This window comes from Equus asinus, chromosome 6, assembly GCF_041296235.1.
Source record: "Equus asinus isolate D_3611 breed Donkey chromosome 6, EquAss-T2T_v2, whole genome shotgun sequence".
NCBI lineage: Eukaryota > Metazoa > Chordata > Mammalia > Perissodactyla > Equidae > Equus > Equus asinus.
The window spans coordinates 69134210-69151364 of record NC_091795.1 but is presented as its reverse complement, the minus strand read 5'-3'; the positions used below and the strand labels follow the sequence as shown (position 1 = coordinate 69151364).

The window sequence follows — 17155 nt, the reverse complement described above, 5'->3', positions numbered from 1 at the left end:
TAGGATTGTTTTAAAAGGTGCACAAATCCATATATGCACAAAACAATGAAAACCCAAAATATCTCACAATTGTAGTTTGCAAATGTCTGTAGAGATTTTGTGATGAATAAAATAAAAATTATTTTAAAATCTTACACAATCCATAGTAAATCCCCACATTATGTAATACTAAAGTACAATTACTATCATGTAGAGAATCCATGACATTTTTATGTTAAAATTGGTGCTTGTGAAATATTGAGAAAAGACAAATCTGTAGAGTCAAAAGTACATTAGGGATGCCTGGGGCTGGAGGCAGAAATGGGGATCACCTGTAAGTGGCCACGAGGCATCTTATTGGGATGATGGAACGTTCTAGGGTAATGGTTGCAAGACACAGTAAATCTTAAGAATCAGTGAATTGTATACTTCAAGTGGGTGAATTTTATGGTATGTAGATTATGCCTCAACAAAGTTGCTGAAAAATGCAGGCTGAGACTTGAATTTGAAAGAAAAAGCCAAAACAGTGGTCTTTGAAGTTATTCATTTTCATTACCTTATTTTCAAATGTGCAAAGGGAGAAATGAAAGTCATCACCTCGACATTATTTACAAGTCACTCATTAGAGACCCACACTCTAGTTAATCCTCATGGAGCAAAAAGGCCTCAAGCTTTCACTATACTTGATGCTTACTCCCTGTGGAATACACCTTAAGACTGAAAAGAAGAGGGAAGTGATATTCATTTACAGCACACATTCATAATGTCAACTCTTCAAACACAAAACACACATACAAACACATAAGCACATGCATATGCACGCACACACACAGACGTACAGCATGATGTTTCTGCCAAGCGTCCTTGGTTTGGCTGACCTAGAGTTTCTAAGAAGGCCCAGAGAAGACTAGGATGAAATATTTTTAGCTCCCTTCCTTTACACTGTAACTTTTATAGGACTGATTATAGCTGGCTGGTGGGGGATTGGAACACTAATCCTAAAACTCTGCAGAGCTTCAGATTAGGTATGACACGTGCTGAGGACCTTACCTCAATACTTCAATACTTAAAAGTATTGAAGACCAACTCTTCTTTTGAGCAGGAAGAATAAAGTATGCAAATAGTTTCAAAATGGATCTTTTCCAAGTTTCTACCAACTGCTTTCGGGCCTGTTGCATACAGTCTACCCCATAGAGTTTTTTAGTTTAGGATAACAGGCAATTCTTGTGCCGTTTATGGGGCAAATCTTGTAAACTCTGGTGTCTGGCCTTCATTTTGCTCTGTCCTCGTAAATTTCTGCTTTCATAGGCTTCCTTAACTCTAATGACATCACTTATTCTTGGGAAAGTGTGCTGGAAAGTACAGGGCATTTTACCTCCAGACAGCTCCTCACTGGCGTGAGGTTAAGATAAGGTCCTGTGGAAAGCCAGTTGAGTGATTATGGCTGCCCAGTGCTGTTCCTCTGGCCATGACCCTGGGTGGCTTTACCTCCTGGCCTGACTACAGATCAGAGCGCCTGTTTTCAGCAGTCCTGATCTTTCTTGGCGGCAAAGAAAGTGACTGCTTATTAAGGTATTTGCATCAACAGATGAATGAATAAAGATGTGGTATACATCTATATATAATAGAATACTACTCAGCCAGAAAAAAAAAATGAAATCTTGCCATTTGCAACAACATGGATGGACCTTGAGGGTATTATGCTAAGCAAAACAAGTCAGAAGGAGAAAGACATAGCCACTGTGAAATCTTGGCTCAGAGTAAAGTAATTCTCTTTTCATTTCCACTTAAGCTGATGTGAAATGTCAATCACCCAATTAAAAATGTATACACACAAGAGCTATGGCACTTCCTCTTCAACCTGTGGCTGTCTGAGTGGAAATGCCAATGTTCAGAGGGTAAAGCTCATGGACAGCCAGTGAAATTACAGAAAACATGAGTGCATTGGGAGATGTCCACTCATCAGAATTCCTTACATGGGATAATAATGAAAATAGGCTGAGAAATTTCTAGATTTTCTATTTTTCCATTGCTGTGCTATAGCTGAGCTAAATACTCCAGGTGGTCTAAACACTTTTATCAGTATTGAAGGAGAAGGGAAAAGAGATCTAACATTTTTTTGAGTGTCAACTATATGCTAGGCCCTGCGCTGGATACTTGATAAAGGCGCTCTCATGTAATCCTCACTACAATCTGTGAGGTAGATTTTCATGTCCGCATTATTTAGATTAAGGAACTAAGGCTGATAAGAGTAAAGCAATTTGCCTCTGGGGGTGTGATACATCTAACAAGTGGGGGTGGGTGAGTTTGAATTCAGGTCTACCCCACTCTACAGCTCACGTTCTTTTATACTCCCTGGTACCTATTCATTAACACTGCACTGAAAGATGATTTTGTGTAATTTTTCTGAGATGGAGCTGTTAACCAGTTAATCTCTCTGTGAGCCCATCAAGGAGAATATCAAAGCTATCTGAAGCAGGATGGGAGGAGGGGAAACGATTCAGTCAATTTGATTCTATTCTCCAAGGGAGATCAGACGACTGAGGGAAGTCAGGATGACTGGGTACAATGTCCCCTGAGAGGAGTGTTTGTTTTGGGTGGGGTGTTGCTCTGTTCCCTTCTAACCCTGTCTCTGGGGTGAAGTAAGGGGTAGACTGAGTGTGTGCACTGATAGATGCCTTGGCCAGTAACCTCCAGTGACTCTGCTCCCAGACTCCTACTTCTGCTCGGAGACCTAGAAGACTGGAACTTGATTTCAAACTTGATCACCAGTAAATCTTTGCAGAACATGACTCCTGGGAGAGTGTTCCCAGCATGCCCTTCCTGGGTCCCACTGATCTGTACCTGGGTAGCCACATATCACAGGCAGCTTTGGTGTAGGTCCAGAATGAACACATCTCCTGTGATCACTTCCATTAGCAGCACATGGCTGTGCTGATGAGGATTATCTTGGCATTGTGTTTTTTGCCAGCTAGGTTAGAGCTGAACACGTTTAAAAGATTTTCTAGTTGCCTTAGTGTTCAAATTTTTACATGTACGAAATGCTAAGAGTTTATAGGTACAGAAATAGGTCTTTATTCATTTCTGAAATTTTCGAAGCATGGACTCTACCAGGTATTTTCCATGCCAAAGGAAATAATGATAGCGTCTGACCTCAAGGGGCTTGAATATAACCCCACTGTTGTATGCTTTATTTTATTTTATTTATTAATTTCTTTAAAAAAATTTTAATTGTAAAATGCACATAAAATTTACCATCATAACCATTTCAAAGTGTATAGTTCAGTAGTCTTAAGTATGTTCATATTGTTATGCAACCAATCTCTAGAAGTTTTCATCTTGAAAAACTCTGTCCCAATTAAACAAAAAACTCCCCTCTTTCCCCTCTCCCAGAGCCTCAGACAACCACCATTCTACCTTCTGTTTCTATGAGTGTGACTACTCACACCTCATACTCATGTCTCATATGAGTGAAATCATAGGGTATTTGTCTCTTTGTGACTGGCATATTTCACGTAGCATAGTGTCCTCCAGGTTCATCTATGGTGTAGCATGTGTCAGAGTTTCCTTCCTTTTTAAGGCTGAATAATATTCCATGATATGTATATGTCCCCTTTTCTTTATCCATTCATCTATTGATGGGCATTTGAGTTGCTTCCACTTTTTGACTATTCTGAGTAATGCTGCTATGAAATGAATGTCCCAATATCCGCTTTCAATTCTTTTGGATATATATCCCAAAGTGGGATTGCTGGATCACATGGTAATTCTATTTTTAATTCTTTGGGGACCCGCCATTTGAGATGCTATTCTTTGCCACATGAGTCTAGATTTGGGAGGAAAGAGGATGTTCTGCTCAGCCAAGTTTTTCCGGCTGCTTGGCAGGTAGAATCCTGTACAAGTAGAACTTTGGGGATATATCAAATTGTCAGAGCCCTTAGAATCCAACATTTTCTTTTTTAAAAACTTTATAGTCAATAAACAACCTATTGACGTAGATTTGGTTTCCTAAGTAGTCTTCCCTACCGCTAACGGTATGAGCTGACCTATGGATTCTATGATTCTAGTTATATTATTCTATTACTCCAGTTAATTTAGCATTTTCAATGATCCACCTAAATTAATAAATAAGCCCTCTCTTTTTATCAGTGTCTCCTGTAGGTTTGATTACTGCAAATCAGTCCCCAGAACCATTCATCCTGCCATGAATTGGCAAAATTGAGTTTGTGTATTTTCAAATTGAGGATCACGGTAGGAATATGAACTGAAAAATTTGTCTTCTTAATTCAGTCTTAACTGCAAAGTCTCTACTTCCTAAGTCTGAGCATTCTTCTATTAATCTGATCCAACATGTGCATCATCCACATTCTGATGACTCCCGAATTTATATCACTAGCCTGGATCTCTTCTCCCACTGTTGCTTTAAAAGTAGAAAACACTAAAAGTGAGGCAAAGAGAGAAATGAGTAATTTCCAAAAAATTGTACAATATAAAGGAAAGAGTGTATGCAATGCTTACTTTAAAAATAAATCCAAGGTGGAATGATAGAGTGATTAAGTACCAGAATATAAAAAAAGAGAGAGAATATGGATTCCACAATTTACCATCAATATAAACTGGGAAAATACAGGCAAATCATTTATTCTCTATGAGCCTTAATTTTCTCACATAACTGACAATACTGGTGCTCACTCTCCTACACACTGTAAAGTGGCCTTTAGACAGAGCCACCATTATATACACCCATGGATATGTATATATATCCTGTATGTTTCCAGGGTGTCATTTAGATTATGGTGACCCTTCGAGATTGCAGTATACAAGCTGTGCAACCATTCAAGTTACTTTGGGACCCACTGAGAAATAAAGCAGCAGGATATAATAAATTGTAATATACTTGTCACTTAACTATACTAGTTAATATATTAGTTTTAAGAGTACTTAGAAGTCAGGAAATTAAAAACTGAAAAATGTAAACTATGAACAGCTAATAATTTTTTTGTTGCAAAAACAAATAATATAATGTTTTCTAGCACAGTGCCAAACAGATACAAAACTCTCATTTTCAAGAGAAGAGTCTAAGGGACAAAAAAAAAAAAACATTGGGAGGAGGCAAAATCACTTCACATTTAATGATATAACCTAAAGAAAATAAGAGATAATGTATGTACAATGCTTATGCATAGCACGCCATGGAGCTATGTGGCAAATTTAAAATACTTTCCTTGTTCATAAAATTTTTCCCATTCACTCTCATTTTCTGATGGTTTCTATTCCTTTTGACATTTTGAGAGATGACCTCAGTGTAAATAATGATAATTACTTCCTGCATTTTATACCAATTTTCAGTTGATGAAGTGCTCTGTGATCCATATTACTTAATCCTCTTTAAATTGCCATGTTTTATTATGCCTATTTCACAGGCAAGAAAACTGAGGCTGAGTTAAGCAACTGATCCAGCCACAGAGTGAGTAATGGGTAGAAGTCTGGTTTCCTCAATTCAGTTCTAAAGCTCTTGCGATTACATCCCCTTGGTGCATATTCATTAACGCTGCACTAAGAGAACAAAGAGAACAGCCAGTGTGACTAGTTTTACATCAAATTCTTCCTATGGTATCTTGAAATCAAAGTGATATAACTTAAAAATGACATACATTTTTTTCTAAAGTAAGGTTTTACTTCTTAAACAAGTTTTACATAAAAAATAGGGGGAAACCCCCTAAAATCACAGATTTCCTTTCTCTTCATACCCTAAAATCTCTAGAGTGAAATAATTCCTACTTGACAGAATTCAAAGGCTATTCAAAACACCAGAAGCCAACAGGAAAGCTGCCAATGCTAGAGGCTAAGGAACAGCCTAGAATATCTAATTTTTAAGCTGTTCTGGCCTCAGGATAAAGAGCCAATAAAGGAAAAATAAAGGAGGCAGTAGGCAAGCTTCAAGCACAGCCCAATCAAGATGGATGGAGAAAGAGCTAGGTAGCACTTAGTGAGGTAAAAATATTCCTAACTTGGGGGACGACCCTGTGGCCTAGTGGTTAAGTTCAGTGCTCTCTGATTTGGCGGGCCAGGTTCAGTTCCCAGGCATGGACCTACACCACTCGCTGGCAGCCATGCTATGGCAGTGACCCACAAACAAAATAGAGGAAGACTTGCACAGATGTTAGCTCAGGGCAAATCTTCCTCAGTGGGGAAAAAAAAAATTCCTAACTCATCAACATCTAAGAGTCTTCTCTGTAATTAAAGCAGAATGCTTACTTCTATTTGATTCCAATAGGAGCAAGACATGAAAAGAAAATCCATATTTGGTATATAGGCTGGAATGTCTTGTCCCAATATACCCAAGTTTTACCCAAGTAAATAATTGTAAGGTAAAAGAATATGCAATTACAGGCGGCCCTAGTACAAAAACGTCTGGGTTACAAATGTTCCTTTTTACACTTTTTTGTCTTGAATTTTGAGCCTGTTTTCCTGTAGAAACAATGCGATATAACATGCTTATGGACCCACGTCAGCTATTGCAAAATGCCTACTTAGCACTCCACAGAGTACACCTAAAATTTTAAAAGTACTGGCCTGAGTTCTGGGTCTCAGAAGCAGCAAGCACAGCAGAGAAAAGAATGAAGAAGAGACACAAAAATAAGATTGTGCTCCTCATCCCAGTTCCCACCGTAGCCAAAATTAGGACAGAGGAACAAACGCTTCTATTCTGAGACCCCAGGGCTCGTAAGTTTACTTTCGCCCCTTATGACCATAATATATTACTCAGATATATTGATTTCCTCAAAAATAAGCCACACTACAGAATTATCTCCTGTTCATCTCCCTCAATCATAGCTTTAACTCTTAGCTGTCGCTAGAAGGTGTGAGGCAGAAAGCAATCTGATGGAACCAACTCATACTAATGTGTAAATGACTGATTTCTACATCATTTATATACACAACACACACAAACACATGCACACATACAGTTGCATTATTTATGTGTCAGCTAGGCATCATTCTAGGAGCCGGGGATACAATAGAGAGAGAGAGAAAAAGGGCAAGGTTTCTACTCCCATGAAGCTTACATATCACTGAGGAGGGCTAGCCAATTATAACATTCAAAAATAAGTAAACCAAAAAGTCCAGAAAGTAATAAATACTCTACAGAAAATAGGGTGCTATAATGCAGAAGAACTGGTTGACCACTTCACATTGCATGGTTAGGAAAGTGACATTTGAGATGAGATATAATTGAAGACAAAGAGCCGGTCTTGTGTAAATGAAGAGCAAAAGCATTTTAGACAGCTAGTGCCACCCTGAGAAAGGAATGACCTTGGTGCAGGGAAGACAGTAAAAAGGCCAGTGGGGCTGAAGACCAGTGGGCAAAGAGGAATCCAGAACGGAAAGACAGGCAGGGGCCTAATCACTTAGGTCTTTGTCAGCCAGAGTGATGCTTTTGAAGTTTATCCTAAGTGAAAGAGGAAGCTGCTGGAAGAGTGTAAGCCGTAATGTGGTCTGATTTACAGCTGAAAACAATCCCTAACAGAAGCGAGGAGACAGATAGGAGGTTACTGCAGAGGTCTGAGCGGGATAGAACAGTGCCTTGACTAGGAAGGTGGTGGTAGAGAGAGAGCTAAGTGGGTCCAATGGAGATACACTCTAGAGGAAAGATCTGCAGGAATTATAAATGGATTGACTCTGGGGATGAGGAGAAAGGAATCAAGGACACCTGGGGTGGATGATGATACTGCTGTCCTGAGAAACGCAAGATCTGGCAAGAACAGGTTCAGCTGAAGGATAAGGTGGTTAGGCAGTGGACAGCCACAGTCCTACTTTGGACACGGTAATTTTGAGCTGCAATTTTCCCACCCAGCGTTGACACAGGCAAGGCAGTTGGTATGTGAATGGAGAGCTCAGGAGAAAGTCCAGGCTGGCGATTGACATTTGGTAATCGTTGGCATATTGCTTTAAGCCATGGAAACTGATGTGATGGTCTAAGGAGTGGGCATGGACCAAGAAGAGAAGAGGGCTGGAGACCAGGCTCTGGCTCACTCAACACTTAGAGGTGGGAAGAGACTGTTCGGAAAGTCCCCTCTTCTCCAGACAGGCAGAAGAGTGATTCTGGAAAAGAAGGCCCTTCCTCTACCAACAGGTATGGTCTTTAAGCTCTCATCGACATACCTAAGGCTGAGGGGCAGTGAAGACCCTCAGGAGTCCTTCTCTCCCAGTAGATTATAACGACCATTTGTTACCAGTTCATATGAGGAAGAAGCTCTGCCTCACCTGGAAAGTCATAAGCTCTTTTTTCCATAAATTTTGAAGAATATGGTAAAAAAAAAATACTTTTAATGAGATATATAGATATCTAGAGGATGAGTAGCATAAGTTTTCAATGCCTGTCAGGCCATCACAATCTAAGAGTCTCACCTAGAAAGAAGCAGCACACCTCAGACACTAGCCAGAAGCCTTTCTACTTTAGGAAAAGTGTCAAGACATCAGCCCAGAGAAAAAGCTGGGCCCCAGGGCAATGCCGATTAAGGCTAGGCTACAAGTGAAGAGAATTCCTTTTCTTTTTTCTTCTTCTGCCTGTAGCAACCCGGCTTCGTCATCTGGGAACAAAAACATCTTTTCTTTTTTTTTTTTTGAGGAGTCAGGAGATATAACAAATCACTGCTCTGAATCATCAGAGTTGAAGAATAAAGTCAAATATGATGTTCGTTCAGCATCTTGTTCAATTTGCACAACTTTTTGGCCAGGGGAGAAATGTCTGTTTATATACATACGATTATCTGAGATTACCTGTGAATATATTGTTTGGGGAGCGTGCTGCACAGTTAATATCGCAGCAAATTACAAGAATTCTCCCAAAAACAGAGCAAAGAAATGTGTTTCCCAGTAGGAAGAATTTATGGCAGTGCAAGGAGACCATTTTGACAACTAAGATTCCGCTGTGTTCTCCCCGACAGGCTCTCTTACCTCTTGATGCCCCTGGGTTCTGAACCGATTTTAAGTGGCAGAACACAAGACTCCGCCAAACACTAAGGTTTAATCCACATTTCATGTTATGGGAAAAAAAAATTAATCATATGGCTGCCATACTTTTCAAAAGAGTTTATTAATACAAGAGATGCACAGAGCCATTTGGGAAGATGGGTATATAGAAAAAGAAGCCAGGTATTGAGATGAGGAGTTGGAAAATTAAAAAATCACATTTTTAGAAAAAAGGAATTGATATAGGAAAACCATTTTTTTTGTCCTTTTGAAAGCAAGAGATAGATTTGGTAGGACCAACTGCTGACTTTCCAGAAAGGCAGGCTGATTTTCAGTAACTGTCATGAGAGACCTAATTTTGCCTTCATTAACATAATTTGCACATACTGTCCTCAAGGGTTAAACCATGGCCAACAGCGTGTGCCAACTTGGGCACCATTTGTTGCAGTGATTCAAGCCTTAGGGAAAGTAGACCCTAAAACATATTTTCCTACAATAACCTCAAGAGAGAGCGAAGGATAACGCTCTCTAAACAAAGCAACTTGAAATATGAATATTTAAAGTTTTTCCTCCTGCTTGATACATTTCTGGTCATTTTTGGAACAAATTCAAAATAAATGTGGAGCTGCTAGAACACAGCTGGGGTTGAGAGCCAGTCTGCTCTCCTCTGAGGATGAGCAGTCAGCTGGCAGGCTTTGCACAGCCCTGCTCACTAAGGCAGGAGTAAGCATACTCTCAATCCCCTGGCTCCTCCATTAATTCAGGTGGACACCAAAACCATGCTGGGCCCCTTGATTAGGACTCCCAAAGGGTCGAGCAGTTGGAAAACACCATGTGCTACGGCTGACCAGTATAAATCTGGACAATTCATCCCTGGCTACTTAAGGATGAAGTGTATAGATTTATGCTGGTCAGATCATCCTTAGCTATTCAACATAAATAATAATCACAAACGCTGCTTTTTTATTGAATTCCTTCTATGTCCCAGATGCTTTAACTGGGTGCATAATTTATAGATATTTTCTCCAGTTCTTTCCACAATTCCTCAAGTTAAGTCTGGTTATTCCTGTTTTATGAATAAAGAAACCAACGCTCAGAGAGGTTAAGACACTTACCCAGTCACTGAGACTATGAAGGTCTGAGGGCAGAACAGCTGGTGAATTGCAGCGAAGAGATACACATGATTTAAACTATCCTTGTTTTCAGGCTCAGAACTAAAAGCCTAGGTTGCCAACGATGGCAAGTGTTAGAAGAACTCACAGCGTTTATATCAAGGCTGTGGCCGATGTGGAAAGCGGACAAGTCCTGCCTTTCCCCAAGCCCACTGTAATGCTTGTCATTGACCTGCTATTTGGTAGAGAATGTGAGTCTCGTGGCTCAGTTAAAGGCTGTACATCTGTGCAAATGTCAACTAGTACTAGGGAGTAGGTCCAGAGCTTCAGTGACAATAAGCTCTGATGGGCACCAGAATCACCTGTGAGCTTAAAACACTTGTTTATGGGGCCTTCCTCTAGATCTTCTGATTCCAGAGGTTGGTGATGGGTTGCAGGCACTTGCATTTTTTCAACAAGCTCCAGGGTAATTTTGATGTCCACCAAAGTTTGAGAATTATTATTGTCAATGTCACATTTGGGAGGATGATATCTTAGAAGTCTGAGCAGACATAATGAACTACAGTTGTAAGTTGGAAGAAAAGTCAGCTTACAAGGAATGCACGAAGGAATGTCGACGAAATGTGCACCTGGCCTGCTCACTTTGGTCAGGATTGCTTTTTCCTTGTCCTGATCAATGTCTGCTTCTTTTTACTTATACCCATTAATACTTGGGTCAAGAAAATATTGTATCAGGTCTTCAGTAAGTATTTATTTTAGTAACCCAACGAATACAGAGTTTTATGGAAACCATCCAAACTTTACTAAATATATAAAAGACAGAAATGTTGTTCTTAAAGACAATTCCGTAATTTTGTTTTATGTTTTTGAAAGTGCTAATTGTAATGGGAAGCTGATCTATCAATCTATCCGTCAAACCAAACTGCTCTCTCCATGCAGGTCATGCAGTCCCTCTGGGAGGACGTTCCTGTCATCATGATGATACTCACCAGCCTTCTAACCTTGCAAAATGCCAAGACAATGTTCTGGCAGTGCTATCATTTATATCTCTAGGCTCTCATCTTTCATAGGCCTAGTTTGTAATCATGCTCCTTGAAATTGTAGGAAAGAAGAGGCTACGAAGGCAAATGGGCTTCCACTTCTGGGGGAATCATCTATGAATGTATTCTCTACCTGGTACTGAAGTTCCAAGTGCGACGAACACCACTGCAGTCACAGAATCTTTCAGGCCAATGGTGCAGCCGAAGTGGGAAGCCAGGTCTCCAATGAAAGCTGTCAGTACGCCAATCATGAGGATGGAGACAATGAAACATGCCCAGCCATTCCAGTATTCTGTAGGGGGCACGAAGGCGAAGAGAACCTTCCAGAACACAGTCAGAAAGTGCATCACATAATCGAAACAGGAGGGCAGCTTCTCCTCCCCACATTCATCGTCATCATCATCTTCCCCTAAAGAGAAAGGAATGAAGCACATTTCATCACAACCCATGCTTCCTCTCTCCCACTCCTTCCTTCCTAGGCCTGTCATCCCTCCCCTCTGAGTGATCAGGAGGCCAGTAGAGGTGGGTGAAATTTGAGGTTTTCTAAGAGTCAATCATAATTAACCAATTAATTATTAACATACTGACATGCCCCCTTACTGTGGCTCATGGGTCAATGGCAAAAAGTTTACCCCCCCTCCATCAATTTCTAGTTATTTGCAATCAATACACTCTTTCCACTCTCTTATCACCTCCAGTGAGATTTGTCATTTCAGAGAAATGAAAATGATTTCTTCCAAAGGGCTGAAAAGCCTTGTGCCAGGCTCAGAAAGAAGCCTTCTTGATGAAAGATAACTATGACAGAGTTCTTCTACCTGGGTTCTTTCCTTCCAGCTGGGAGTCCAGCTCTGGGGATGGTCATATAATCACCTACAGAACAATGTTCAAACAGGGCCCTCAATCACAGCTCTGAGTGCTGCATATTTCTCCAGCTTCATCTCCTGCAATGACTTCAAACTCAAACTTCATCCTAGTTAAATGGAAGTATTTGCATTTTTTCAAACCATATGTACTTTCTCCTACTTTTGTCCTTTAGAAGTAAACGTTCTTGGCATGTCCTAATCTCTCCCTCCTTATCTCTCTGCACTCATCCCTTTAAAACTCACTTCCTGTGTGAAACCTTCTCTGACCCCCTCACCCTCCAGCCAGTGCTGGGACTCCTTCTCAAAGCTTCCACAGCTCCCCAACTCTTGGAACACTAGAGGAGTGGTTCTCAAAGGGTGATCCTGAACCAGCAGCATCAGCATCATCAGGGAACTTGTTAGAAATGCAAATTCCTGGTTCCAATGAATCAGAAACTAGGGGGGTGGCACGGGGTGGAGGGGGTGGCACAGCAGTCTGTGTTTGAACAACCCCTCCAGGTGATTCTCATGCATGCTCAATTAGATTGTGCCTGTTCACTTTCCTCTCTTCTCCAGTTGACTGTGTGCTCTTCAAGAGCAGGAATTTGTTCATTTTTGTTTTGCTAGTGTTTGATCCTATCTCCAGCATGAGGAATAAGCTGGCTAAGTGCTTGTTAAATGAACGCATGCATGCATGAATTTCCATTGACTTTATATAACTATTTAATTACACAATATATACACATATCACAATTCTGCCAATTACATCCTACTATCAACGTACAAAGAAATGCAGAATGCTTACTACTTAAAGGCATCAGGATATCAATACCAGTATTCTAACACAGAGATTTCATTTATAATGTGATACAATTCCCATTCACAGATTTTAAAGTGGGGATATTGAATGTCCACTCTTCTTGAAGGGGTGGCAAATATATATTCACGTGCTTTGTTGCCATTTTGGAAGGAAGAATTTCTCCTTGAGGACTTTGTCCACCGCTCTCAGCACCCCCACCTTGTTACCAGAGACCTACTGTCCTTCAGCTGATGCAGCTGGCAGCAGGTGAGGCTAGCAACCTTTCCAGCTGACTCCACGACCTGACACTGCCAGCACGGAGCAAATGCGGGAGCTCTTCAGGAGACACTCTGTGGTGAGACCATCTGGTGCAGATCACGACTGGGAAACCCACTTGAAGCAGAGGAGGTTTGAGGGAAAAGCGCCTCTCACAAAAGATGAAAAGAAGAAAGTCTGATTTTGTCACCTGCCCTCTTACAGGAAGAGAGAAGAGGCAATGGCCTAGTCTTCAAGAGCACATGGGCAGAATTAGTATGTGAACAGTCTTCGGGGATCTGTGGAGAAATCAGCCTCACCTTTGAGGCTTCAGAAGGTCTCCAACAACCGGCTGGGAGGAAGCCCCCAGCAGATGAATGGGGTCCCCTACAGAGACCAACTAGGAGGGAGCTTGTGTCAGGGCAGCTGATGGAAAACTGTGTGACAGGCTAGAGTGAAAAAGCATTGCTGACGGTGTTAAAGTTATTAAACAAGGAGGCCTTAGATTGGGTAGGCTCTGATGCCTTGGTAGCCTACGTAAGCAATCAAAACCTAACCCAGAGTCAATGACTGTAAATACACGTGGGTCTAAGAAAGCTGAATTTAAGAACAACCAATCACAAACAGCCACCTAGGCTTTCCCATATAAGGTGACCACTTAAGCTACAGCCAATTTCCTTGCTTCGCTTCCACTTCCACCTCTGCTCTGTCAAAGTGTCCCCTCCCTCCCCCACCCAGCCCACCCCCATTCGCCCCCCCCCCCTCCCCCCGACTCCGGCACCCTGCCAGGTCCTGTTGGTGGAGAGCTCCTAAACCACTTTTGGTTTGGATCTACCCCATCTGAATCCATGTTTGCTCAAACAAACTCTTGAAAATTTTAATGTGCCTCAGTTCCCTGTTAACAAGTTTCCTACAAGGTTACTACATATTTCTTATATCGTCCTTGCCTGAAAGCAGATGCTTTTAAATAAAAGCCCATGTTATGGGCTCAACTGTGTCTCCCCCAAATTCATATGTCAAAACCCTGAGCCCTAGTACCTCAGAATGTGACTGTATTTGGAAACAAGGCCTTTAAAGAGATGCTTAAGTTAAAATGAAGCTGTTAGGGTGGGCCCTAATTCAATCTGACTGGTGTGCTTATAAGAAGAGAAAATCGGGACACCCAGGGAGACAGCAGGGATGCGCACACGTGGAGGAAAGACCAAGTGAGGACACAGTAAGAAAGCGGCCCTCCCTTCTCCCAAGTCAAGGAGAGAGGCCTCTGGAGAAACCAAACCGCCAGCACCTTGGTCTGGGACTTCTATCCTCCAGAACTGTGAGAACATTAATTTCTATTGTTTATGCCATTCAGTCTCTGGTATTTGTTTATGGCAGCACTCGCAAACGGCAAACGAATGCAGCACCCCTTTGGCAGTCATAACACTGATATGTGGGAACAGCCACTCCCTGTTTCTCTTACTCATTCCTTTCTTGTCTCCTTATCCACTTCTTATTTTTTTCCTTCTTTCACTTTTCTTCCCATTTCCCTTTTGGCTCCAGGTAGAACTCACTCTGTCAGCTGCAATTTTCAGGGCTTATGTGAGGGAGGGAGGAAGAAGAGAACCATCTTAATTGTTTCTCTGTCTCCTCTTCTCCCCCATTCCCTATTCCAAGGGGGGGAGGGGTTGCACAAACCCCAAGAAAGCTCAGAAAAAGAGCTAGACTTTCTAGTTATATTTATTTTGTAGCTGATTCTTTTCAATTTCTATATTTGTGTACATTTTATAATTTCAAAGGGTATATGATTCAAACAGTTTGGAAAACACTGAATTTTAATCAATCATTCACAGAAACAGATTATTCTGCCTTTTAACTCTGCAAAATTACTTAATTTGCGGTGTCTAAGTCTCATATTTGTGAAGATGAACAAGAAAACAAATAATGAAACTTCTCAAAAGAAATGACACTCATAAATTGAGAGTAGACATTATATTTGTCTTCAAGATGGAAATAATAATACCTTTCCCATGAGAGATGTGCAGGGGAATAATTAGATCATTTCTGCAAAGTGTTTGAGAATATTTCAAAAGAATGATTACCATGGTAGGTATCATTATTTTCCTCCACTTAGAATTGTTGCTGTGTTTGCCATCATTATTTCATTGCTTAGCCCACACGCTGGGTCCTAAGGTTACATTCTAGGCTTTTAGAAACAATTTAATCTTGCCCTCTGGAATTAAGTTGGTGACCTAGAAGTGTACAATGCAAAAAGTGTGTGTGTGTGTAAGAGAGAGAGAGAGAGAGACAGACAGGCAGACAGACATTTCCTTCTGTAGGCTTCCAGCATTATAAGGAATCTTAAATATTTTAATGCTTAAGTCTGGAATGGAAGGCCCATCTGTTTTACTGCATTTGAAAGTAGAAGTGGCTTCCCATCCTTTTTCCTGGGATCTCACTGCTCTTTACAAATTTTAATCTCCAACTCAGATGTCATTTAAATAATAAAAATGACCACTGACTGCCATGCATGATACACAATTACCCAGTCTTGGAGAAGGACAAAGAAATATTATGTTCATCCATCACCATCTGGACTATACTTAAAGTCTGTTCCCTGTGAAGAGCAGTGGAGCATTTAAAAAAACCACCTGGGAGCATCTTTTATGTGACGGCAAACATGACAGTAATCTGCTGGTTCTGTACATTTGCCAGCTTGGGGTTACTGGAGGCTATGGAATTCTTTTGAGTCTCTCCTCTGCATTAACAAAGAAACAAGCAGTTTGGTGCATTTCCTTTTATAGGATCCCAAGCAAAGGATCCTCTTATCTCAGAATCCTTCTTTTCAGCTTTATGGATTCCACTAATGGAAAGATAACAAACAAGCTGTATTCGATTAATTGTTCCCATGGCCTTTTAAATGGTTTCCTTGATACGTGTTGGACTTCCTAAATATAACTGCAAAAACAGCCAAGTCATTAAAACCACAGATAATGGAGAGAGTATCACTTCAACTATTGATATAATGGTACTTGCACTGACCCTGCTCTGTAGCATGAGAACAAGGACATCATCAGAACAACTGATCACGAAAGGGAACCCCTGGGCTTGGCAGCTGCAGACAACACAGCGTCTGAACTAAACCAGGTATTAGTTTATATCCCTCCAGACGTGCTCAGGGTTTGGCCCTGGGGAGAGCTTTGAGAACCAGAAAAAGAGGCTGCTGGGGTGTAGTGGACACTTGGGTCGGAAGACTTGTCAGTTTCTGGTTCTAGCTTATTTGGGGGTAAACACTTGACCTTCCTGAGCCTCAGTGCCTCATCTGTTAAATGACTTTCCTAACTCCCACATCACAATGGTGAGGCCCAGCAGAGGAAATGTCGCAGTCCTTGGCAAAACTGTAAACCCCTTTACAGACAGATGTGCCATATGCCATCACTGGTACTTGTCAGAAGGAAGGCGGTAAATCAATACAACTTGAGTATCCTGATTTCACAGAATCTATATTCTGTTTGAATGAGCCATTATCATTACAGCTTCCCCGAGCTGCTTGATTTTAATAAAAGAAAGAAGAAAGGAACAGAGGGAGAGAATACGATGGGGTGTCTACCAAGTGACAGGCACTGAGCTAAATTTTTTTTACATACCTGACCTTATTTAATCCTTACAATAACACTGTGAGGTAGGCATTATTACTCTCATTGTACATATCAAGACCTGAAGTTCAGAGAATGTAAGTGACTTTCTAAAATAATCACACAGTTGGTAAGTGGCTGAGTCAGGATTTGATCTCACAGCCCAGGGAACATCTTACTATACATGATGTCTTGCTGAAGCAGGGTGAGGAGCAGTGCTATATAAATACAATGCTTAGTGCTATAGGCAATGTTGCCTTTTTGTAGGAATGTGAAAACACCGATGCACTGTCAGCAATGTTTGTATTCTAATTTATTTTCTAGATATGATTTATTTTCTACATATATTTTTGGCAGAGTCAACGGTATGCTCTTTCTCAAGCCCTTAGGGATCAACTAAACACAGGAAACAAGACAATAAATAAAGGGAGGGCATCATGGTTATGACCACTTTGGAATCTCTACTTCAGAGAGATTTAGAGTTCTCATTTCCATTTCTATTTATCAGAGGTCAACCATCTAGTTTGGAATCAAACATCAT

At 40.9% G+C, this 17155-nt stretch overlaps 1 protein-coding gene across 23 annotated transcripts in view; it reads right to left on the bottom strand.

Annotated features, from left to right (window-relative positions):
* SLC8A1 (solute carrier family 8 member A1) overlaps positions 1–17155 on the bottom strand; it is a 399887-nt gene that overhangs the window by 31397 nt on the left and 351335 nt on the right. For all 23 annotated transcript variants that reach the window (XM_070512196.1, XM_070512199.1, XM_070512200.1 and 20 more), the window contains one exon: positions 11241–11516. In XM_070512196.1, coding sequence (XP_070368297.1) covers positions 11241–11516 — 276 coding nt within the window. The remainder of the gene's footprint in view (positions 1–11240; positions 11517–17155) is intronic.